The sequence below is a fragment of the Drosophila grimshawi genome, unplaced genomic scaffold, assembly GCF_018153295.1.
Source record: "Drosophila grimshawi isolate 15287-2541.00 unplaced genomic scaffold, ASM1815329v1 contig_311, whole genome shotgun sequence".
Classification (NCBI taxonomy): domain Eukaryota; kingdom Metazoa; phylum Arthropoda; class Insecta; order Diptera; family Drosophilidae; genus Drosophila; species Drosophila grimshawi.
The window spans coordinates 332,226-358,445 of record NW_025063098.1 but is presented as its reverse complement, the minus strand read 5'-3'; the positions used below and the strand labels follow the sequence as shown (position 1 = coordinate 358,445).

Sequence of the window (26,220 nt, the reverse complement as noted above, 5' to 3'; positions counted from 1 at the left end):
TTCGATTTTGTTATGATGTATAATAAACAAATTTACAATCGTTTGACACAAACTTTGAGACTTTGATACATTGTGGCCAATGTTTCTGTGTCGCTTTATCTGTTTGCAAAGTGGCTTTTGCTGTTGTTGTAATTGTTGTTGGCAATTAATTGGAATTGCGTCCATATTCAAAAGTTCCATAATTTGCATGATTTGCATGATTTGCAACTGAATTCTGAATTCTGACAATTGCTGAAGTTTTAGTAACAATTGTTTGTTGTCTTTTGATGCGCAACATTTTTGGCAACCCAAAAGTTTGTTTTCGTAAGATTTTAGATGCTGATGGCAATAGTTTTGCAAAGAAAAACACAAACAGAACTTGAACATTTGCGAACCCCAAGATTTGTGTGTATTCGACAAGAAATCTTCGTGGAAATTTATGTTCAATAAAACAATAGCCCCGCAGGAAGTAAGTTTAAAAATATTAATATTAAACATCAGTAGACTTTATGACTTGAAGCACATTTGCAGACTTTATGATATGGATTTTGCAGGTACTCGTATATCACAGTAAGATTATTTCCCATCTGAAACAACTTCAAATTATAACTATCATATGTGATTAACATATTTTAATATTAAAATAAATTAAATATTTTTTATGAATATTTAAACGATGGTGTGAAGAAGAATGCTTATAGGAAAGGGAATTTTACATGGCTAATGGTTGTGCTCATTTAAATGTTTTCTCAATTTGTTTAATGAATTATTAGTTTGATTTGTTAACATCCTACAAGTTAAATTCTCGATCTCCTTCTGGGCATTTGAATCTTGAAAAATGTTGTCTTCTCACATCTCATAACATCGCATCACTTGGACTTGTCTATACTTTCGGCTGGATATTTCACTGCTCAATGTATTTTGTGGAGGGTTTCGTATGTTGTATACTGATTTGTTTGTATTTGGTATGCATTTTCGAAACGAACTTCCCGGATGGCATGTTGAAAGATATATAAATAAACATCAGGCATTCAACAGCGCACAACGCACACACCCATACATACAGACATACACACACACACACATATATATATATTCTCACGCACACAGATGTAGCAACAAATACAAAATGAATCGATGTCTTAACAACTGGTTCCAAATTGGCTCCCAGATTTCTGATTTCTGAGTTCGCTTTATTCATTATTTTGACAAAGCGTTTTGTGACGATCTTTTGAGTGTTTAGCACAAATTGCAGTGTTATTTGGTGAATGCACGACACAAAATGGCCTCCCCAGGGACCACCTATATGCCAGGATATGCAAATGCGAGCCAGGACTAATTAAAGTTTCAAAGAAAAGCCGCTCAGAGTCTGTTTTAGCTTTTGCTTCTCTTCCGTTTGGGCAACATCTGGCGTCTTTTGTTCGGCTTTTAGCAGAATGCGAGGTAAACTCAGAATAAAGGCGTTCGCAAATTGGGGGGCGGGGCAGGTAAGCGCCGCCATTTATTTCCAAGCTAAGAGGGTGGCAGGAGCTGATGCTCCGCTCTGTTGCTGCCGCTGCAAATAATTTATGTTTATTAAATTTATTTAAATTTAATCAGACGCGCAACATTCCCTGCTAAAGTCAAGCCGGGAAAAGACAGGGAAAAATGTGGGAGGTATGTGGGGGGACGACGAGGAGGAGGAGGGGAGCGGGGGTTGTGCGTGTTTCGTGAGGGGTGAGTTGCTGCGAGGCCGAACAACCTGGTAGCGACAGGCCAAGGACCGGGGATGCTTTTTGTGCAATTTATGTGCAACGCGTTGCCAATGTTGTTGTTTTCGTTAGCATTGCTATCCGGCCACGCCCTCATCCTCCGCCTCTTCCACAACACCGTACCAGCCCCAGCACTCCCCGCAACTTACGGAGAGCCAGGCCAGACCACACCAGGCCAGGCCAGGCCAGGCACAGCGGCAGGAGCAGCAGTAGCATAAATTGCTAATTGTGTGCTTAATCTTGAAAAATATATGGCAGGGCGTCGCTATCTGTCTGGTTTGGGCCTGCGCCAAGTGGCAAGTTTTTGCTGTTGCAAATAATATCAAGCATTAAGTGCTCGCTCCTCGGGGATTAATATATTCTCATCAAATATTTCGCGCCATTATTGGAATTGCACGCTCTTGTTGTTGTTGCTGGTGTTGTTGTTGCTGCTGCTGTTACGGTTGGTTGCTAAATTCAACTGCCAGTTCAAGGAAGTAATGTAGAATAAATGCTGGGGGGCCCCAATGGATTTTATCTCATGTAACGATATGCAAACACAGAAGACAATTTAAGTTTATGCAAACACTGATGATGTTCGAAGTTTGGCATAGGCAATAAATACATTTCATATCTACAACAACATTTTATGTAACTGACACTCTTATCTTCAGCAAATATTTTGACAAGCATGGCAATTAAAATTATAAACTAAATTGAACATTCAATTCAAAAAATACATGGCAAACTGGAAAATGGTCCGTTCTGTAGGCGCATTTGTCTACCAGAAAATATACGTAATATTTGCAGAAGTTAAATTTATATTCTGCCAATATCGCATATATATTTTGGTCAATCAATTTTAATACCACTTTGAAAGTTCACAATTAAATTGTAACCACTCCAAATAGTTTTGAATAGATATACCAAAATGGCGACGTTGAAAACAGACAAGTAAAAACATTACATTCGAGTAATAATTATATAGTTAGTTAACTTATAAAGTTAGTTACTCTAACTGCGACTCTTAAAGCTTAAGATCATTTAATAAATAGAGATTATTAAAGCAATAAATATATCAAATGCATTTGAAATCAATTCAATTATAAAACTATCAAAGAAATAATAGTTGTCATAATTATTTTTATATCGGTTGAAAAATAAATTACAAGGGAGTTCCTTGTGCTATTAAATATAAATATAATTGAAATCTACCTATCACAGTTCTTTCTTCCTTTCCTCTTAATACAAACAATTTAATTAAACTAAAACTTTCTTCTGTGATCGATCTGTGTAGCTTCTCATATCAGTGCCAAATTATGAAATATTTTTAAAATATATAATTCACCTTGAATGATGTTTTTGTTTTTTGCGATGTGGAAAATTATATATATAATTTTCAGTACGCCTTAATTATATTATAATAACAAAATATAAAACAGGATAGTTTCAGTATATTTTTATTCTTATTGTATTAAGTTATATTAAGCGATCACAATTGAGGTCTAGAGTTGTTATGTAGCCGATAAACTTTGTTTATAGGTCACTTGGAAACTTATTAAGATCTGTTGAAAATATATTGTTAATGTGGCAGCTCAAGATTTATACACAATTACTGATGCTTTAGTTCCACAGATTTGCGTGTGTAACAATTGTCTGCATATGTTTCTTCGCTGACATTAAAGACAGCTTCTGCACAATGGTAATGAAGGCGTACCTCCTGTTAAACAGGGGCTGTTATTTTCTAGGGCCAGACCGATGTGTGTGTATATATATATTTGCACGCATGCATAAAGCCATGACAACAGTAACATTTAAATTGTACGGGGAACAGGAGCGAAAGGGAGCGAGGATAACAGCGCATAACGACAACAACAACACGAGCAACGGCAGCCATTAGAGCCATTCACCCTTACTGTCTTTATGGTATTTTTAATCTCGTGGGTGGTTGGCGGGCTCACCATAGCCACACATCCACTTCGCAAGCCTCCTGTGCTTAGTTTCAGCAAGGAGTCGCAAGAAGAAGAGCAACACTGAATACAGACGACGACAAGGATGCGTACGAGGTCGGATATTTTTTGCACGCACTGCAAAGACGAGGGTGTGATAAGACAAAATACCAGCCATAAATGTGAAAAATATATGGCCAGAAGTAAAAGGGAAAACGGAAGAAAACCGCACCACAACAACGACCAAGCGAATAAAAATACAACAAAAAAGAAAAGAAAACCGAGAAACGAGAAACGAGAAAGCAAAAACCTTGCTAAAGAAGGCGAGCAAAATCAGAGGGCTACTTGGCGCTCCACACCCTCTCCCGAATCCGAATGAAAGTTTCGATAAATTTGTTGGCTTGCCCCGGGGGGAGTGCGAACTAATTTTGGACAGACGCCGCAAGAAGACGGCGCAAGCTGGGCACGGAGGCACAGGAGGGCAAGGAGGCAAGTAGGCAAGGAGGCAAGGCAAACGGATTCCATTCGGGCAGCTGGAACATTTGTAACGATGGCCTATAAATGGCATTAGGCGTCTAGAATTGGTAATCCGCAAGATTTTTGCCAATGACGGTCTGGTCTGCTCTGCTCTGGTCTGGGCTGGTCTGTGCTTGACAGCTGTCGTTGCTGTAGCCGCAGCTTCCGGCCACGCGTCGCCAACTGACCTCAACTTGAACACACTTTGCTGTATGTGTGTGCGTGTGTGTGTGTGTGTGTGTGTGTGTATTATTGTGTGTGTTTTTGGCTCCATTTAATTGCAAATGAAAGGCGTTTAATGCGCACCAGTTGCGATTAAAATCGCCGCGAATCGACACGACAATCAACGGCCTCTCAATGATGACAATGGAGTGGTGCCCAATATGTCTGTGTGTGTGTGTGTATTTTGTTTGTGTGTGTGTGTGTGTGTGTGTGTAGCCGCCGGGTCGTCAACACTTTTCGGCAGAGAAAAAGAGAAGACCAACAGAACGTACACATATGTATAATAATAAAATAAAAAAAGGTTCAGCGACGAATGCAATTGGCCTCGTCTTGCCCTTTGGATGGCTCATTGGCTTTCGGCAAAGGCGAAGAAACTGAATTGAAATTGATTGCCTTCATTGGGTAGTTGTTGCTGAGTCTCAGTCTGAGTCTGAGTCTGTTTGTTGCCAAGTTCATTTGTGCGTTCTATGAACCTTGGCAACCTTATATCGACTTCTATTGAAAATTAGACCAACTCTGCTGCTTTGTGAGAAGTGAGAAAAGTATTTCCATTCCGTTTACGGCCCACTGAACACGTCGATATCTATACCGATATCGTCACAGTAAAGAACCCGCTCTCCATTCCTCCTGCTAACTGGCAACCGTCAATAGTCAATAGTCAATAGTCAGAGCTAAACCGGCGCTGTTGCCACTTGGTAAAAACAAACACGAATTTCGAATTTCTATTTCGACGAACAACTTGAGCAGATGTTGCCCATAACTTAAGTTGTGTGGGCTGCGCGACTTCGGCTTGGAACGATGACGTATTAAATCGCCATTCCAAGAGGGGTGATGTTTCCCCATCCCACATCCACATCCCCTCCCCCCTAAATGCACGGCGAGTTGCTCCCCTGCCCTTCAGAAACGTGACATTTAAATTCGTATAAAAAACATCGATTGATCGACGCATTTGCTGCGGGTTCTATATTTACCTAGCCATGCACATAACTCATGCTTAGCCTCGATTCCCATTCCCTTTCCCATTCCGATTACCGAACCCGGATCCATACCGAGGCCTTCGCATAGAAATTTAAATGTGCCCGTTGCCCAATACTTGTAATTTCATATTGTCGTGGTCCTCCTGCCTGGCATTTTGTTTTTTGTTTGAGGTGTGGTCCTGTGTGTGCTCCATCGGCTCACTCACCCACACAAGTACACTCTCCCCTCTCCCTCTCCCTCTATCTCTGTCAATGGTGCCCAAATTGTTGGCCGGCTGAATAGCTGCTCAGATGACGACCACAGACCACAAATGCCGCTTCAGCTCATGCATTATCCACTTTTTCAATTTTCCCCAGCATTTTTTGTTGGCTAACAAACTTGATTCATGATACCCACACATACGCATCTTAGTGTGTGTGTGTGTGTGTCTGCATCTGTGACTGCATTCTTTTGGTTAATGGTTGCATGAGAGCAGATCCTAAAAATGGCGTCCAAGACCAGGTAACATCTTCTTATACATTATATACCTATATCGATTGTTGACTACCCCCAAAAAGTACTCTCAAGCTCAAATTACATAAACTGGAATTTATGTTTACAGATAAAAGGTATGAAAGGTCTAAAGGGAATTATGATAGAGGTGTCCAAAATGATGTGTTCATTAGAAGTAGAAGGAAAGTTGATTTACTTCTTTCAGCAACAATAGATTATTATAATTGAAAGAAGGAAAGAAAACTAATTTTATAAGGGGAATCTAGAAACAAAGAAGCAGCATTAGCCGGTTATTTAATATTTCCTGCACATTATAAAATGTTTCTTTATAACTCGTTCCACATTTGTAAGTAAGTTTAATGCCGATTGAACTATTTGAAATGTAAACCAATATGAATCCACTTTTTTTTTGCCTAAAGTGAGTACTCAAGTAGATTTTATATATTAAGTCTCATCATGGAAGCATCTCCAATATGTTTGAGTTTGCAAATTCTGTTTTTCAATTGTTTGCTTAGTAAATATTGAAATCAAATTAAAAGACAGTGATAATAAGACACCGATTATGTTGTGCATCAGGTAGAATGATCGTTTCAAATGCAAAAATTACAAATGAGACACCAAATTATAAGTTTTCATACTTGATTGATGAAGATTATTTACTTTTTTATGACAACTCAATATTTACACCTAAAATGTATTTAACAATTTTCGATTTTTTCTGCAATAAATGTGAGATTAGCTCGAATAATTTAGTTTAATTTTGTCTAAAATGTGAATCGACTCCCAGACGGGAATGTTCTTTCACTTGTATTTTAATATATACGATACGATTTATAAGCTTTCTGGAAAAGAGTCCTTAATTAAAGATTATTGAAAAGTAATTTAAGAAACTTTGCATCTTTCTACAATTTTTTCGTAACATTTTCAAGTTTTTCGACTTCAGAAATTTTAACAGACAGCCGAAAACAGAAACCCATTCTCTATCTTCTAAATTTCAATAACAAATAAATTACAAATTAAAAAAATAATTATTATTATCTTATCTCTAAATTATAAAAAAAATTCGGGATATTAAAAAGATTTATTTGCACTAACAGGCTATATTTTTTTTTAATTGTTGGTCTTTCCAACTTTGCAAATCGCACAAAGCTAAGATTTATGTTGATACAACTTTAAACGATTTGAAATTTGTAGAGCAATTTGTTTTTTAATTTTCTTTCATGTGGATAATATTTTCAAAACAGCGTGATTGCCAATCAGGCAGGTAATTCTGTAACGTATTTGGATAATACAAATTCGAATATTGTCCAACTCATTACTTATAAGCATTATTGATGGAATTATACAGCCACAAAACATGATTAATAATTCTTAGAGTTACAACAAGCGTAAGATTTTTGTTGAAATCATCAATTGGCTTTTTTCACTTAATTATTTACATATGTACGATATTCTATGTATATTATATGGCTCATATCGCTAACGATAATGGTCGCAATCGCAGCTCAGACACACATAATAAAAGTTTATCAGGCAACAACTAAAAGAATTGCAAAGTGCATTAGCCGGCGTGTATAATATCGCCATCAAATTTATATTAACGACTACTTGCACTAATTAATGGTGGCTGCTCGAAGGCCCAACAGCAATTACAACAGCGTGAAATCCACATCCACGGCCCAAATGGAGACCGTCACGCAGGGTGCGAAATGCGGAAAATGGCTGGGAAATGAAGTGGAGCACGCGAGACGTGGAAAACAATTCAACACAAATAACACCTAAAGTGAACCGTAACAGCAACAACAATTTACTTAAACAGCAACTTGAAATAAAACTTTAGTGCGGATTTGACTAAATTTAAATTATAATTAAAATTAATGAAAACGCAAAAGTTCGCGACGAGGATTTGCGACATGTGCGAACGGACGAATAAACCTTAAATTGGAATGACAGCCAAGGCTGGTTGGGGGCAACGAGGCAGGAGTGGCACCGAAGGGCTATTGTCTGTGGAACGTGTGCGCTTTTAATTTGATTTCGTCTGCAAATTTGCATGTCGTCTGCCAGTGAAGTGAAGCGAAGTGTGTGTGTGTGTGTGTGTGTGTGTGTGGCAAGACAAAGCGCCAGCCTCCGCCTGTCTGTCTGGTTGCCATTTTAACTCTCAGTTACCCAGCCGGGCCCGTTTGCAGTGCTCTCGTTCTGTGTTGTGTGTGTAATTCAAACCCTTTTGCCAATTTGCGCCACTTGGGCATTAAAACCGCGATTAATAGCCACAGAGGGTAGTTAAAAACTCCATGCAGGCGGGCGGGTTGGCGCAGGGTGTCGGGTTTTGGTTGCCGTTGCCGTTGCCGTTGCCGTTGCTGCCTCGCATTCGCAAACGTGTCATTTGAAATATTCTGTAGCAGGGGAGCGGGAGCGGGGAAAAGAAAATACGCCACGAAACGTGCCGATAACACGGTGTCGCACATTTACCCCGCCCACTGCCAGCGACACGCCCTCGAGAGGCGTGAGTGTGAGCAGAACAGAGCGAGATGGAAAACACCAAATGTAAATACACACAAGAAAAAAAACAACAAAATAAAAAAAATACAAAACAAAAAAAATGAAAACAAGAAAACAACAGAAAATCGGAAATTAAACAAAACCGAAACGAAATGGAATTCGCTTATCGCGCCTCATAAATTAACCCTTGCAGCGTCCGACGGACGGACGGACAGATGGACGGACACGGGACACCAAATTTCAGCTCTCTCCTCACGCGGCCCACCACAGCAAGCCAGACAGCTAGGAAAATACACGGATTGACGCCGAGAGACTGACTGAAGACCCAACTAGGCGTTAAGTGGTTGCTCCAGTCCACAGGCCGTGGCCTGCAACGGAGTTTATCTGCGTCGGCCAGGCCCGACCAGGCCCGACGCAGTTACAAATACAGATGCATATATACACTCAGCGGAAAAGAATTGCCCTGAACTTTAGAGGTTCTCCATATTATTGTCGCCAAGGGTGACTCAGCTTATTGTTCAAAAGATATATTTGTAAAACAGACTTAATATACTTAAATTCAGAATTCGTTTGTTTTTTAAATATTGAAAAAATATGTCTGATTTTCAGTGACTGTTTTTATATACATGAACAGACAGAACTCTAATATTAGATTTTCGGCTGCTTATATTATTAATAAACATTAGTATTTTTAGAATTCAGAAATAAAAACATTTCAGATAGTTTATATATTCATATTATTTAATTTGAAGTAAGCTTACTATTTTCTTAATTTAAGAAACCTTTTGCATTGCTACCTTTTAGAAATATTTTCAATTATTATATATAATTAAATTTATGAAAAATTGAAAACAAGGCTTTTTAATTTTAATAAATTTGAAGAAGAACTTTCTAGTTTTTAGTCCGAATTTACAATTTTAGTGTTTATCTATAATTCAGGGTGATTTTTTCCGAGTGCAGTGTAGAGATAGATCCGCTAGTGCTGGATCAAAAAAAAACACATTGTAATTGAAATTGAGAGGAGCGCATTGTGCTACTGATTTGGATGATTTGACAACGAATAGAACTTAAGTTCAAACTAAATATGGAACAGTGACTGTTGTCAATTTAATTCAGTGCCGCCTTATTGTGACCCTAAATCCCCAACGCGATCACTTATCATGAGTTACGATTATGGCATGTTAAATTAATAAAAAATAATGAATATTATTGTTTAGCACGCGATTAATGCTATCTCAATGAAGGTGAAAAGCCAAGTGAAGCGTTCAGACTGTCTACAGATAGAGCAGGTTTCAGATCATCAGCACCCCCTCACTATATATATGTATATATGTATATACGCCTACTGACTGATAGATCTGTATATAGTATTTATGAAATGCTTGTTTTGTATTACATATTGATTATGCTTGGCATGAAACGATTCAATAAGAAATACATGACATAAAAACTGAAATAATGTTGACATATAAAGTCCACAAAACATCTTCTAATTTCATAATATACAAGATTAATTATAGCATTTTATCTTTTGGTATATATAAAAATTAAAATAGTAGTGGGAATGAAAAATGTGATTTTCTGAAATGATATATTAAAATATATATATATTAATAATTAAAATGTGCCACTTAATTGAAAATGAGAAAAAATGGCCAATTATAAATACGAGCGGTATTTCAATGAATCAAATACCTTCTTTACTCAACGGTAAAATAGCCCATTGTAATAACCATAAGTAATTAAGGCCAAGAGCACAGCAGTAGTCAACAAACAGGCAATAAAAAAAAAACATATGTGGGCAAATTGAAGAGAATCGAGTTAATTACTTGTCAAACAACGACTGTTAGTGTTGTAAACTGCGCAAATGACTTTACCTACACTCCAACTCCAACAGCACCCACATTGATTTATTTACAGAGCAAACAAACGACTCAGCTGACCAGCGCCGAGGGACGGGTGGGGCAATGGGGCAGGGTTAGCCAACTCTCGAATATCAAACGATCTGTGAAGCGAAATGCAACCACACAGCACGTACACAAAACCACCAAGGGCTTTGGCCGCCACTTCTTCCCCAATGCCCCCGCGCCAGAGCCGACTCCGATTTCCACGCAGTCCCCTCTAAATCCGTCAGACTGCCTGGGCCACGGATGGGTTTGGAGCAGCACCAATAAAAAGTTCCGCAATTACATGCCACAGCCAAGAGCTTGTCTTGAATGAGCTAATTGAGACCGGTTGGAAAATCGTTTTCAACTACTGTTCACTTATGCTGCCAAATGCTCATGCAATTCCAATTAATGGCACCACCAGGATATGTGGAAAGCGCATTTCTCGTTGCATAATAGTCATATTTTATATGCTAGTTAAATATGGCTTGCACATGGCAATCTTCTCTACGATAAATATTAAAATAAGATACCGTCAAGAGGAAAATCATAAAAAACGATTGATTTATTGTGCACATAATTGTGCAGTTAATATGTTCTCAAATTCGATTTGGTCTACAAAGCAGCTTTGCTGTGTTAACTAATTGGAGTAATCGAGGCAACAAAATTGTTACGTGACGCACATAAACCGAATTGAATTGCAAAGGCAGTCATTAATCTTTTTATGACTCCCATTGTGTACGATCGTGAGTGGCTGCTACTCGTGTTTCTTGATGGCTGTTCCGATGCTCTGATGTTCTGATGCTCTTCAGTCGTAGGTTACTTAATGTTTATGGTCATTATCGATGAACTAAGTAATTAAGACAAATTGCAAATCGACCACCACCTGGCCGCATGGCCATGGCCGTCGAGATGCCCATTTGAGAACAATCGGGCATCAAAATCGGGCATATTATGCTGTGATCATTGCTGTCCTCGGAGCGGGCTCAGAACCGTAACGTTGCGGTAGTCAGAGTCACCATCGTTGTGCGTGGCGCAAAACCGTCCGTAAAATCGTAAATAGATCATAAAACGCTCGTAAAATCAATTTAACGACGGCAACAGCAACGTGGCCGTAAATCGGCCACGATCGGGGCTGACAATCGAATTGATCAATCGAAATGAGCTTGGTTTTGCTCGAATTGTGTTGAGCTGTGCTGGGTTGAGCTGAATTGAATTACACTCTCTATTATGGTTTACAATTTGGCGCCTCGAATTGGGCGATTTGGTTACGTGCTTTTATTGTTATGGGCAGCACACAGATTGCGCAGACTGTTTTTGGGGGGCCTGGGTTGCGACTCGACTTCATTTTAATAAGCAGAGAGCGCCGTGCAGTCTATCAACGTGATTTACGATCTTGCCCGACACTTGACTCGCATGCCATATTCGCTTCAAATACATATATTTTTAGAGTGTAGTACATGCAGCTACTTTCACAGTTGCACGGATCTACGATCAAACTGGAAAAAGGCATCGGCTGCCAGTTGCCGGATGTGTCTATTGTCGTGCGTGAAAGATGCCTGCACGGAAAATGACTTCAATAAACAAACGATCGCACCAGGCATTCAATGTGGACTCAAAAGACTGAGCGCAGGATTTATGATAGGTCGCCATAAAGTCACTGGCGAAGTCAGCAGGAGCGAGCCTTGTGACGAATGCAGCGAGAAGGGTTCAGCTGCTCAGCACGCAGCAGGTATGGATTCTTCAAGGACATTTCGGAGTAAAAAAAAAGAAAACGTTTTGGAAAAGGATAGACGCGGCTGATTCTTTCCATACTCATAATTCATATTTATGCGGATAACCCATTGGCCAATGGCCAATGCCATTCGACTCATTTTTTCAAGGGTTTTTGGTTAACTAGCGGTACTTACCATTAAAATCGCCACAAACGACACGCTCAAAGGGACTTCCCATCCAATCTGCAAAAGAAGTAGAAGTATTTTTTAGTTGTAATGACATTATGAACTGAGCGACGGTTTAATATGTATGGAACGGTTTGTTTAGCCTTGAGCTTTATGCTTGACATTTAACTACACATGGCAGTTGCCTCTTTCTTTGCTTATCGACATGACCTCACTAATTATCTGCCACATTTTTTAAAGAGTTTCTTTTTTACCGCAGCATGCAACTCATTCAAAACATCTTAAGCTCAGTTGTCACTGCTATGCGAAAAAAGCATACACTCAGAAAAAATATCGGCCTGAAATTTATAAATATTTTCATGCTTTAATAAACCATTTCTAAATATTAGAAAACATTTTTCTTGAAACTAGAGAGGTTTGCCCTAAATCGAGAATCCCAAAATTGTGTTGTAGTTTTGCTATTTATTAGAAGTATTTTTCATTATTAAGAAATGCATTAACAATTAGCTTCTATCACTAAGCAGTTGTTGTCTGCTTAGTTCTGCTATCCAATTCAAGAGAAGTTAGAAATCATTCACCCGTAAAATCGTAACATTAATTAAATTAAATCAGATGCATTTTTATAAACTATGTCAAACACTGAAGTTAATTAATGCAGATTTACTTTCTGAATAATAAGGGGAGGAAAATTTGGCTCGAAATTGTATAGCGAATTTGTAAAATTGGGTTTCTTTTTTTTCCTGAGTGTAGCAACTGCAGTTCCAATTCGAAGGTTTTAGACCACCAACAAAGTAAAGTGGCCAGTGACCAGTGTGAAGTTGGAGCGGCTCCAACCAATGTGGACGACGCCGTCGTCGACAACGTGACGCCTAATTAATAAGCAGATGAAGCTGCTCGGCTTTTAGCCCGGCGCGTTTTTAATTAAAATACACAAATTTGTGTGCAGTTGCCCTGTCCGCTGTTGGCATTTTATGGGACACACAGACAATCTCTAATATGAATGAACAAATTCGCCAGAGAGAGAAGAGTCGCTGCTAGTGTTCGCCACGAATGGAGTAGGGTATGCATGATTTTGTCTCATTGATAATAGCAGCCTTGTTTTTTTTAACAAGTAACCAGTTCTTCTACACGCATTCTCTTGCTCTCTTCAGCGTTCTCAACATCAATTTCCTTTGCTCTGCGCTTGCTAATTCAAATTTTTACGAGTCTGCTGCTTGCCTCGCTTTTCCAGATAATTACGAAAAGTTAACGTGCTGCTTTCTTATCAGCATAATCAGGAACTGCAGTCTCAGCGCGATGCATCTCCTGCTCCCTAACCAAGTGCATAGCACAACTTTGTTGTTGTTGTTGTTATTGTTGTTGTTGTTGTCTGGCTGGTGCAACGATGTGAAAATGAAAATTCATTCAGACGCTTTGGCGTAAAATATTAAAATTCATTAGTTAAATTGCATTTGGCAAGCATTCAGCTGTAAAGCGGTGCCATGCTCGCTGCTGCGTCCGGGTCTGTCTGTAGACGCGCGGAGAGCGAAATACAAATTGAAACAGACAGAGAGAGAGAGAGAGAGACAAAGTGAGACAAAGTCCGAGAGAGACAGATAGAGAGAGACAGAGGTAGAGAGACAGAGAGAGAGAGGGGCAAAGCTCAATGGCTGCAGTGTGTGTGACATATTTGGGGCCTGGAATCGGCTTTGGGGCAAGAATGAGAAGGTTGTCCATGTCTTGGCATCGATTCTGGCTAACCCACACACACACACATGCATATATATATATGTGTGACTAACTCTCTCTCTCTCTCTCTCTCTAGCAACTACAAATGCATTGTTGTATACTGTGCGAGTGGTAATATGTTGTGTGTGTGTCCGTGTTATGTGTGTGTGTGTGTGTGTTGTGCTGTGCTCCGGCGACGTGTCGCGCACTTGGCTGCCTTAATGGCGTCATGCTCATATTTACTTTCATCGCAGCCAGTCGTCTATGATCTCGCTGACAATTTTATCGCTGTGGTGCTGCGAGCGAGAGATATGCAAAATATTTCATTGTGCAAAATACCGTTTGTCTTCAGGCAGCAGCAAGTCATGCGGCTTTTCAAATATTATTTACCAAAATTGCACAAAGAATTTAAGATATCGAATCTATAACTTGTATACCTTATCACATGAATAAGGCAAATCTCTTGAACCAACTTTATGTATTTGGTGTTTAATAGACTCGCAATCTAGCTCCCGTTGCAGAGAACTCCTGACAGAAAATCATGGCAAAGAATTATTTTATTTGTGTATCCAATGTTTTCAAGCTATTTGCTCGGATGTGGCTACCTTATAACTGTGGGGAGATATTCTGCGCCAAAGAGTCTAGGTATTAATCCAACTGAAAATCGAAAATTGTTCCAAAACTGGCGGTTATCACACACCATTATTATACCATATTCTGTAATTTTTATTCGAAACTTATTGCAGGCACAAATTTAAACAGAATGTGTACAGATTCGAAAAAATAATAGCATCACTACGATATTATTTCTTTCCATTTAATTTTAAAATATTTTAAATGTTGATACTAAGTAATTTATAAAATATTTTAAATAAAAATAAATATAATTTTAATTCAATTTAAGTGAGTCGAATAATGTGAATAAAACTATGTTTTTTTTCTTTCTAATTTTTTAGAATATTTCTCCTCTTTATAAGTTCCGTAAACTGGCAAATTTACAAAAAAAAATCCTGTGGGAGTCCAAAGAATGAATCATTTTGGTTTTCAACATTGTTTAAGTTAATTAATTTGGTTAGCTTTAACTTTTTAACTAGTTATAAGGCATCCACAGAATTGTAAAAAATAAGGATAACCATATATAACACAATAATTAAGTACATTTTTTTGCGAATTAAAAGGAATTTGGGTATTTTTTTTCCATTGTCAAAGCACTTCTATGACAAAGTGTAACTCTTTGCAATAGTTTTTGTAAGTGCAGTTCTCGGTATATAAATTAATTGATATATATGATAATGAAGACAATGAAAGCAAATCTCTCTTTGGCTATTGATTGTTGGAAATAATCTGATAATCTGCATGAGAATACGCTCCAAGGAGAGCAGAACGCTCCCATATTTCCCATATATTTCTCATATTTTACTTATAAATTTGAATTTATTCATTCACTTAACAAACCATGTGTGTAGTTCAATGTATTCAATTTTAAATATAGACAAAATAATTTAAATTTTATCCTACAGGCGAAGAGGCATTGACCTTTTCGGGATTGTGACCAAAGCTTTGGGGGCCAAGCTATTAAAGTTAAACACATAAGTTACTATCGCAGTTGAGTGGGTGTTTTTTTTTCGAAAACTAAACTTCAAAATCTTTTTGAGCAACAACTATTTGACTTCCGTTAAAATGTAAGCTTTAGTCATTAGACAGACAGTGGAAACTATTTTATTTATACAATTAAAATACTCAAAAAGGTTGAAAGCTATTATGAGGATTATTATTATTATCAGATGTACCATCAGCCAGATCATTAAGTATTTAAGCAGACGGACAATGAATGCTCTACGATTTCTTTGTGCCTCGTACACATGGCGATTGATGGGTTGTTCGTAATTCAAACTAATTGGCAATTCATTCATATTTTGATTGCCATAACTCTCGAGGCATTCACCGCAGTCGGTGAAAATGAATCGAGGCAGATAAAAAAAAAGCGAAAAGTCAAAACACTCTATGAGTATTATAAAGAAAATTGTGCTGATGCTAATAGGGTGTACTAAATAAATAAATCAGCTGTGCAAAAATGCGATGCAAATCGAGGTTCTCGTAAATTAAACTGACCCACATAAAATGCGCGCGAATATTGTACTACGCTTAACGCATAACAAGAAATCAACAGCACCAACATTGAACATTGAAAAAAAAAACAAAAAACAAAACAACAGCAGCAACAACAATTGAAAAGCCAGTGTTTCGAATGGCAGCAAAAACAATATGTATCTGTATCTTTTGCCGAGTATCCGACACTGAGTGATTGCGCGTTTTGTATGCGCGGGGGTACATCTAAGCATGTGTATGTTGTTCATCTCTTTATAGTGAAGTGTATGCGTGTGTGTGTGTGTGTGTGTGTGTGTGTGTGTGGTATGTGTGATTGTTTAAGTGTGTGTGTTTGTACGGCAACCTTGAAGTTATTTAAATTACAAATCGACGAACCGCTTCAACGAAAAAACAGCACATTTTTTAACCATTTTCATTTTTATACTCTTGCAGGGGCATTATAATTTTGTCACGATATGTGTTACGTATGTAAAAGAGACATATATATACATATATATATTTATAAATTTATTTTTGATAACACCACTAGCCAAGTCGATATAACCATGTCCGCCTGTCCGTCTTTCTTTCTGCTTCTAGGCAAATTAAACCCCAGTTTTTAAGCATTATTCTTAAAACTTTATCTAAATCTATCTAATTTGTGCAGGTAAAACATTTGTAAAAATAAGATCGATATATATCTTACATATGATTTTTGTAATTATACTTTATGAGAAATATAAACAAAATAAGCGTACTAAATCTCACATAAGAATTAAGAGAAAATGTTCTTGAGCAAAACCGTTTTAAATTCGAATTATTTAAATTAATAATTTTTTTTCTTTTATTTATTACTTTAATGTAAAATAAAAACAGTCCACAAATTATAAAAAAAAGTTAAAGAAATAATATACAAAGAAATAAAAATAAATTTATAATTTAGACTAAAGAATTGCAACTAATAAATAGAGGACATAATAAGTGATTTATTTCCATTTTAAATTTTAATTTAATGGTGTATTATTTAATTTTTTTTTGTTAAATTTGTGTTTATATTTTTTTTAAGTTTGTGGAATTTAAATAATTAAAAAATACTCAACTTTTAAATAAAAATAAAAATAAATAACTTTGAATAAACTTTCGAGTGTTTTTCTTTAAATAAATAATAATTAAAAAATATTAAAAAGTCTAGTCGAAGAGTATAAATTATTCGGTGTGCCGAATAGCTGTTCTTCTTAGCTTTTTATTTACTGCCGCCACTTTTTAGCTATCTGCTCGTCGGTTTGTGAGCTTCAGCGGCATTCCGCTCGTCCGCTCCTCGTCGTCGAAAAAAATAATGTTGTAGTTCTTATTTAGCGGAAGACTTATGCGAATCAAACGACTTGGAAATGCCCCACAAAGTGTTCATTATGAATTTGGAATTGGCCCAGAACGAGCGCGTTTATCTATTGTTTATACGCCTCAATGGCCATAAAGGTATAAATTAAATTGCCGGCCAAAAGAGGCAATTGTTGTTCCCTCCCTCCCTCCCTCCCTCCCTCTTCCCATCCACGCACCCATTGAGCGGCACTGATTTATGCACAATTTAATCGAAATTTTTATGTGGCCGTTTCAGTACGAAATAAGTTGGATTTTGATGGGTGAATCCAATCCTCAACTGACTCAGTGACTCACCTGTGAGTGTCATCCAGGGATAGCGCGGCAGATCCGCAATGCTCTGTCCTGCGCCACCAGCTCCAGGCACCCCAGAGGTGGGCTGTGTGCAGGCGTTGCCCAGCGAGTCGACGCCAATGGCTCCTGCGCTGGCCGCGGATACCGCTGAGGCGGCCGCTGCATGCTGATAGAACTGGGCGAAGCTCGCGGATGCCGAGGCAGGTACGCTCATCGACTGGTAACTGTTCATCATGCTGTCTGTATACCTGCTGGTAAATCGAAAACAAACCATAAACTATTAGCATATTCGAGTGTGAGTTGCAATATGTGTGTGTGTGTGTGTGTGTGTGTGAGAGTGTGTGCCGACTTAAAAATCACCAGCCTAATGCTAATGAGCCACACACATTGGGCGAAACCTGCGCCCTGCCACAATGCCCACTTAAAGTGTGGTTGCATCTAATTGCGCTCTAATTTTGTACACGTTACGGCCGCGGCGTGAGTCCAGCTCTCAATTGACCCCGGCCATATGCAAATGGCCTCAGCGGAAGGTCAATGTGCGTGCGAATCTTGTGGCCGGCAACAGAGTGGCACCAAAATAGTTAGCAGGCAGCAGGCAGCAGGCAGCTGGCAAAACCGCAGCGCTACTCTAATTTGCCCAGCGGCCATTTGAGCACAGTTGCTCTTAATGGCTGCAAAATGATTGGTCAATGGACGACTCGATTATCGAGTAGAGTACGTGGGAAATGGATTTGTGGTTAGCCCAAAACGAATTATGTCTATAAACACATATTTATTTTGTAGATCTCATTTTGTTATTTATTTTATATTTGTGATTACGTTTTATGTATATACAATATGATTAATATCATATGATTGAGGATATATATATGACTGATCTATTTACAATTAAGCTCAACTAAAAGAAGTTATTAAATAAAATATATTGCGAATTTACTTTGATTTGACTAGAAGAAAATATTGTAAAAGGCACTTTGTGTTATCTATACAACTATACAAAAAAATCCTTTTTTTCTGACTAGCTGTACTCATAGAAAATCGCCCTAAATTGTAGTAAATCTCTATACTTTTGAAGACTAATAATATTCAGAAAGTAAAAAGTTAAATTGATGGTTGTGGCTCGTTGAAAACTGGTGTTTTTCTTTCTAAATTTTGGGGTGGATTTTTCTAAATTTTAGTGTGTACACTGAATATATCTTCGACTAGTTTTTTTGTAACTCATACTATTTTAAAACCCTTAGTATATTTAGACTCCACATATGCACAAACATTTTACATAATTTATAAAATTTACTTAACTTACGATTTCATTTCCGCGACTTTAAGAACTTTTTGTTAATAACAGAAAATATTTATAAAGATATAAAAAATCGTGATATTTTTAGGATTGTCGATTTAGTGCAAGTCGTTCTAAATTGTAGATATTTTTTCTTTCAATTTAGAAATCATTTTTTCCAAAAACAAGAAAAATTTTATATTTCTTAGGGCGATTTCTGAGTGTGTGATTATTCTTTTGAGGTTTCTTTTAGGAACTAAGCAGTCAGATGAGGTTGTGAAAGATTTGACCATTGTTCTAGGAGACTATTTTTATTTCAGTTTGTAAACTTATATTCTAAGATATGTTTCGGTTTCATCTTGTACAGCTATTTTTATATATACAAGGAGTCTGGGTTGCTTTAGCGTGAATCCAAATTTGATTTTATCGATTCGTTGAAATTTCTAAGAAAATATAAAAATTGACGGATATATTCCGAATTTGAAACTGAAAGACTATATAGCATAAGAAATGAGCTATTAATGCTGCTTTGGCACATATATATATACTTTATCGATAAATTGATATTCAGGCTGTGTGCTTTTAAGTGTTGAGCAGCGTAATTTGCTTGCACTCACCTGCAGGATTTATCTTCTAGGCCTGAGAAGCCCGGCATGCCGGAGAGGCCACCATGGCTGGTGGGATGATTTGACACGTAAGGATACATCTTGCTGGTGGGTATGGCGAACGAGGAGCTGGCCGCTGGTGAGGGCGAGGAGCTGCTGTCCCCGGTCTGCGAGTTGCCCGCCGACGGAGGCGTCAGCAGCAACTGCTGGTGGGCGTGGCTCAGCGACTGATGGCCACCAAGCCCGGACACGCTGCCCTGTGAGCTGACCGCTGCGGCAGCGGCGGCTAACTTGTTGATGTGCTGCTGCTGCTGCAGCTGCAGAGCGGCCGAGAGGGACGAGTACTGCGACTGCTGTTGTTGTTGTTGCTGTTGCTGCTGCTGCTGTTGTTGCTGTTGTTGTTGTTGCTGTTGTTGCGCAGTCGAGGAGGGCGACGAAGAGGACACGGGCGAGTTGGAGGACTGGCTGAGATGATGATGGCCAAGCTGGAGGCCACTGGAGCTGGGCGACAGCGAGGCGCTGATGTGGCTGCTGCTGGTACTGCTTCCTGGATGGATGCCAGGCGTCGACGCTGAGACTGTTGTGGCTGAGACGGCTGCAGCGGCTAGGGCGGCGGCAACTGCTGCTGATGACGAATTGGGGGGTGTTGTGGTTAAGTGCGAACTTATAAATGGCTGAAACTGTGGGTACTTTGGCAGCATACTATCGAAAACAAATTTTGACATTGCACATATCTTTCTTCTCTGGCCGAGAATTGCCGAATTGCGTCGGAGTCGATTTTGTTATTGTTTTAGTACATTTGGTTGATGTGGTCGATGTTGTTGTTAATCTTTTGGTTTGCAGCTCTTTTATCTGAATTGATAGGTACATATACATATATATTATATATATATAGCTTGATGTATGTGTGTTTGTGTGTGGATGTGCTCGTTAACAAATTTGGTTCGATTTCAGCCAATTTATTGACCAATACTCTTTCAGTAATGCCAAATGACTTGTAGATTTTACTATTTTTATGGGAAGCTACTTCTTGAAACAGGACAGCAATAGTATCCTTATGGCAATCATTACGGGGTAGAGCGAGAGAGAAATACAATTCAAAAACTCAAATCGAACACATTTGCTTTCTCTCTCACTCCAATCTCTGCCTGGAACCCAGTAGATATGCCGCCGATTTGAATGGGTGGAGCATTTGAAAATGAACGATTCCCGAAAGAAACCTCGCTAACAGGAATATTATGACTATCTAATCGGAATATGATAAGAAGAGTGCAACATTTATAACCCACTTTATACTTAGGCACATTGGACATACAGTATTCAACAAAAAGAAGCCGCAATTCTTAAATCAAAGATCGGAACATTTTTTGGGGCACTCAACTAAGTAGAATGATTAAATGTAAATACATGCATACCACGAAATGATGTATAGGTATTTACAGACACACATATCTAGACTCTACAGTCCACAAAGTGAACTTCTATAGAAAGAAGATTTTACTATTAAGAACTGATTTGACTTCTGATTTGTCACAACGAAGTTGCATTTCCGTGTATTGAAGTTTGTGTATATATTGAAGCATATTTACTTCCATAATGTAATATTCAATGCAATGAAGATTTTACGATTAAGAATTGATTTGGCTTCTGATTTTTCACAACGAAGTAGCATTTTTGTATGTTGAAGTTTTTACATCATTTAGTACATTTCCGCAACCATAGCGAAGTTGGACTGTTTACATTATATGCGGTAATCTCACGTGGACAATCAGTTTCCCCATTCAATATTTCCTGTTTTAATCAGTTGTATAAGCTGCTAAATACTTTAATTTCGTTAAAAAATACAACTTAATTAACAAAACTTAAGTCCAACAAATAAAATCATAAATCACAGACGTAAACATGAGTGGCAGATAAGCTCTGTGAAAATGGGGGAATATTCTTAAAAAAAAGACACACATAAAAAACACATAAACTAAATTGCATCAGATGCGAAATAAATCTTATTTTCAACTTATAAAAATCCTATGTCTGCTTGACCATGTCAAAAAAAAACTGTTCTGATATGTTGCTTCCTAAAAATTGGTTTGCACAATGCCAAAGGGTTAGTAGACTCTACATTGGATAATTGGACAGAGTTATTGGAGAATTACTATAGAGTATAGAGGAAGGGAGTTAATAATAATAGGATAGATATCAAGTCTATGTTAAAAAGATGCTCGAAGAGTTAGCTTGCCAATAGTCAGCGTGTACCAATTTCAATTAACCCGAATTTGTTTGAGCATTTCGATAATTAAATGAGGGAAATTGTAAAGTTGTGTTTTACCTTTCGATTAGCGGCTCTCAGCTTGTGCTTTGGCTAACATGAAAATGTGTAGTTGTAGCAGAGTGTGCAACCCGCGTTTCTGTTGAAAATGTTGCACAATGTGAATTCGCAACGAAATTTGTTAAATTTTGCACATGTATTCAGATGCACTTGCAGCTGTTCCTCCTCTTGTTGAGTGTGTGTATGTGTGTGTGTTGAGTGTGTGTTGAGTGTGCGACGTTTATTTGTTGTAAAAGTAATTAAACTGCGGCCATCAATTACACGGAAAATGTTTGAGGCGAGGTCTGTCTGCCGTCGCTTGATTTATAGGCGCGCGATTTTTAATGGCTGCGACGGCACTTGGCACTTGGCACTTGGCACTTGGCACTTGGCACTTGGCACTTGGCACTTGGCACTTGTCTCAAGATTCGAGATTCGACGGATCGGGTCAACTGGGGCGATATATTTTTATGGCATTCGAATTTCTTGCTTGGTGATTCACACACAGTCCACGCTTTCACAGTGTAGGTGTTGCTGCTAGAAAGTCCCGACGCGTTTGGTTTTTTTCTTTCTTTCTATATTTTTTACGACCTTTCGAGTGCGTGTGGCAAGAAGATATGTCGCCGGATAGCTGCAGGGGAATTGGCTTTAATTACTTGGTTTTAAATGCCATAAAATAACTTTTTTCCGGGCTCGCACAGGTAGGTGAAAAACTATCGAGCTGTGCGTCAGCTTTATGACTTTTTAATATTTATGTATGCGCACGCAGCACTTATTGTTGGACAATTTTGTATTTGTTTTTGTTTGTGGTTTTGGTTTGTTCACGCACTGATTTGCGATTAACGATCGCCGATAACTGATTACGGCAGTTTAAGTGTGTAGTTTTGCTTGTTGATTGACCGTTAATTCGCTTGACAGTGTGTATTATGTACTTATTCGCATTTGTTTGCTTTTTGTTTCGCCGTTTTTTGTTTCGTTTTGATTCGTTTTGTTTTGTTTTGTTTTGCGGGTGCTGCTGCCGGTGAGTTTTACGCGAGCTTCGTGCCACTATAAACCACACTATAAAGCCATAAGTAGCAACAGTAAAACGACAATAAGAATGCCACAAAATAATAAACACACTGCGAATGCGAATGCGAATGCGAGCGCGGGGCGAGTCCAATCGAATCGAATCGGATCGAATCGAATCGGATCGAATCGAGTCGGATCGGAGATCGGCCAAGTCAAGCCAAGCCAAGTCGAGCTGCGCTAAGCTGCGATGAGCTGAGCTGAGCTGAACTGAGCGGAGCCGAGCTGAGCTGAGCTGAGCAGAGCTGAGTTGAATTGAGTTGAGTTTTGGGCGGCGAGCGCTGTTCCGCAGACACTACTGCGCGCAACGATAATAAATATTATAATAAAACGAAATTTTTAAAAGAGTATAAAAATTTCGTGTAATTGGTAATTTTTGCTGCCGACGCTGGCATCGGCGTAAGCAGCGCAGCACTGCGGCGACGTTGCGACGACGTTGTGGAGAGTTTTGGGTTTGGGTTTGAGTTTCTCTGTCTGTCCGTCTCTCCGTCTCTCCGTCCGTCCGCCTGCCTGCCTGTCTGTCTGTCTGTCTGTTTTGTCCGTCTACGTATGTAGTACATACGTCTGACTGGGGGGCTCTCTCTGCCACCGCTGGATCGCTGTCTCCGCTGTCTCCGCTGTCTCGATGCCGGGTACGAGTGGGTGAGGAATTTTTGGTGCTGGCTGGCTGGCTGGCGTATTGGCTGGCGTACTGGCTGGCGTACTGGCGCTGTGTCCGCGTCGGCCGTTGTGGCGTTACGAGCAGCGAAACGTTTATGGCGCAATACAAAAGCCATGCGAGGCTAAGGCCGCAGCTTTGGCCATGCAGAGACAGTGTCGCCGTCGCCGTCGTCGTCGTCGCCCAGTCAGCAGCAATTCATTTCAAGCGCTGCGCTTAGTCTCTCACACACACACACACACACACACACATACACACACAGAAACGTAGAGCACTCACACACACAGGCACACGCGCATAACACGCAAATATGCAGTCAAAATAGTCTCATGTCTCTCAGTCGACGCTGGCGGCGCTGCGATGGCAATAAGAAACACGGATCTCATAGATCTGTTTGTCTCGCTCGCACTCGGCGATTCGCAATAAAACGTTAACAGCAGCAGTTGCCATTGCTTGTTTGAGTTCGTGTGCGTTCGCCTCTTCGTTCGCGCGTGTGTGTGAGTGTGTTTGTGTGTGTGTGTGTGTGTGTGTGTGAGGCATGATGGCCGTTCACAGTTCGAGTCGGAGACAATGGCAACAACTGAGCGCAATGCCAAATTGAGTGCAAGAGCGAGTTTGAGTGCATTTTGTGTCGAGTCGTTTTGTGTGGGATTTTCTTATATGATTTCTGGTTTTTTAGAGCGCACCCAATGGATGCTTAATTTTGATGTTTATAACGTGAGAATGCGAATGCGTATGCGCCAAGCATCCACACACACACACACAAGCACACACACACTAGCCGCCACACACAGCCACAACAACAACAGCAACAGCAACTGATGAGCGAAACTATCGTTTGTAGTGCAAGTGCTTAAGCTATGAGCGACAGAGTGAGAGCGAGCGAGAGAGAGAGAGAGAGAGTGGGTGAGTGAGTGAGTGAGAGAGGGAGAGTGAGCGAGTGAGCGAGTGAAATGCCTTCTTAAATGTTTTATGCTTTGTTTGGCAAAATGTTATTGTTGCTTAAATTATTTTGTATTATTCATGTTGTTTATACCAATTTCTTATGCACGTTGCGCGCCACATGCGACAAAAGCGCGCCAAAAAATGCGGTAAAAACATTGTTTGTCGGATTGTTTCTTATTTACATGCACGCATTTTTTTTTATGTACATTTCACATTGCGCTGCGTTTTCTAATAAAAATTAGTGCAAAATTTAGTCACTACAAATTTTTATTGTCATTTTTTATTGTACGCATAAAAAATTCGCAAGTCTACAGAGCTCTCGCCCTCGCTCGCTCTCTCCTATCGCTCTCTCTCTCTCTCTTTGTCTGTCGCTTTCGCTCTCGCTCACGCTCACCCTCAAGCGAACCAGTCTTTGTATGTTGTTTTACCCTTAAGCGAAAGTACGAAAAATCCATAAATTTGGGAGATGAAAAACGCCGACACAGTCAAACTTAGTTGTTGTAGTTGTCGTTGTCGTGTTGCTGATGTTGTTGCTGTTGTTTCTGTATTCTGCCATTGTCGCTGAAATTGCTGTTATGACATTTTTATGAAAAATTTCAAATTTACGATTGAACACGAAGAAGACATTTCTCTCTGGGAATTTTTTTGCTAGCTTGAAATGTATTGGGAAATGCAACGAATTCGCATATTCTCAACTAGACACTTTTTGTACTTAGACGTAATCGAATCTTAATGCGTTTTGTTGGCAAACTACTCAGTTTCAAGCGCCACAAACCAATGTTATTCTAATTTTTTTATGCCACACTTTTCAAACTCTTTCCAAATGACTAAGCATAGATTGAAATATTTTTAGAATAATATTTAAATTAAAAAATAAGAAAATTTCTATAGGATTTCCGGGGGTATTTAAATGACAACTTGGTCTAATTTCTCTTCTGGCAAATATTACATTGATAGAATTTTAATATTCTTATCTATATTTTTAACACAAGTTTATAAACTTAAATAATTTCTTTCACATTTTGGGATTTTATTTGAATATACATTTACATTTTAAATACTCAATTTTCACGAGTTAAAATTTCTAATTACATTTATACTTACAAATTTTATACAAATTGCTCAGTCTACATCTTTCTTAGAGCACCCTTTCTATTTTCAAATCTTATTATTCTCATTGTTGCTCTGACATCAAATGCAGGTCAAAAATTATAATTATCAATGTGCGTTGAGTTCCGACCTTATAATCGGTCGAAAGATCCACAAAATGATCGCAGAGCAATAAATAAATAACAATAATATTTCACTTTTGAATAACTATTCCAATGAGCATCGGTCAGCATGCTGAGCAGTTATTTGTGAATGAATTTTCCCCTGTGTGGGGATTAAAAAAACAAAAGCACAACTGTTGTCTAAGACCCACAGACATCTTATCTACATCTATATCTAGCTATAAAACCTTGTATTCAAAATGAATAAGAAGGGAAATATTCTATTATTAATTATTAGCTATAATACATAATTACATATCAATAATGACCTTTATGGTAGACAACTTGGGTGACTCTCAACGTTCATTTTCCATTCCAAGTTTTGAGATTGGCCTCTCTTAGTACTAATTGGCTCTTGTATCTTGTAACTAGATTAAAATATGTCTTGTAGAGTAGCCGAGGAGTAATTTTTTGCGTTTTTTATTCTACTGTTAAATCAAAAAGGAAAGTTTAGTATTCTATTTATATAGACAA

The 26,220-nt window shown here is 38.6% G+C and overlaps 1 protein-coding gene across 2 annotated transcripts in view; it reads right to left on the bottom strand.

The window, feature by feature from the left end:
* The window catches only part of LOC6563216 (homeobox protein abdominal-A), a 28,219-nt gene extending 5,128 nt beyond the window's left edge, over positions 1-23,091 (bottom strand). The window contains exons 1-4 of one of the 2 annotated variants that reach the window (XM_032737431.2): positions 21,826-23,091; positions 19,512-20,351; positions 17,622-17,869; positions 12,162-12,209 (exon numbers count right to left, since the gene is read on the bottom strand). In XM_032737431.2, the coding sequence (XP_032593322.1) occupies positions 12,162-12,209; positions 17,622-17,869; positions 19,512-20,224 (1,009 nt within the window). In that variant the 5' untranslated portion in view covers positions 20,225-20,351; positions 21,826-23,091. The remainder of the gene's footprint in view (positions 1-12,161; positions 12,210-17,621; positions 17,870-19,511; positions 20,352-21,825) is intronic. The other variant, XM_001990738.3, reaches the window with a different exon arrangement.
* Positions 23,092-26,220: the final 3,129 nt, after the last annotated feature.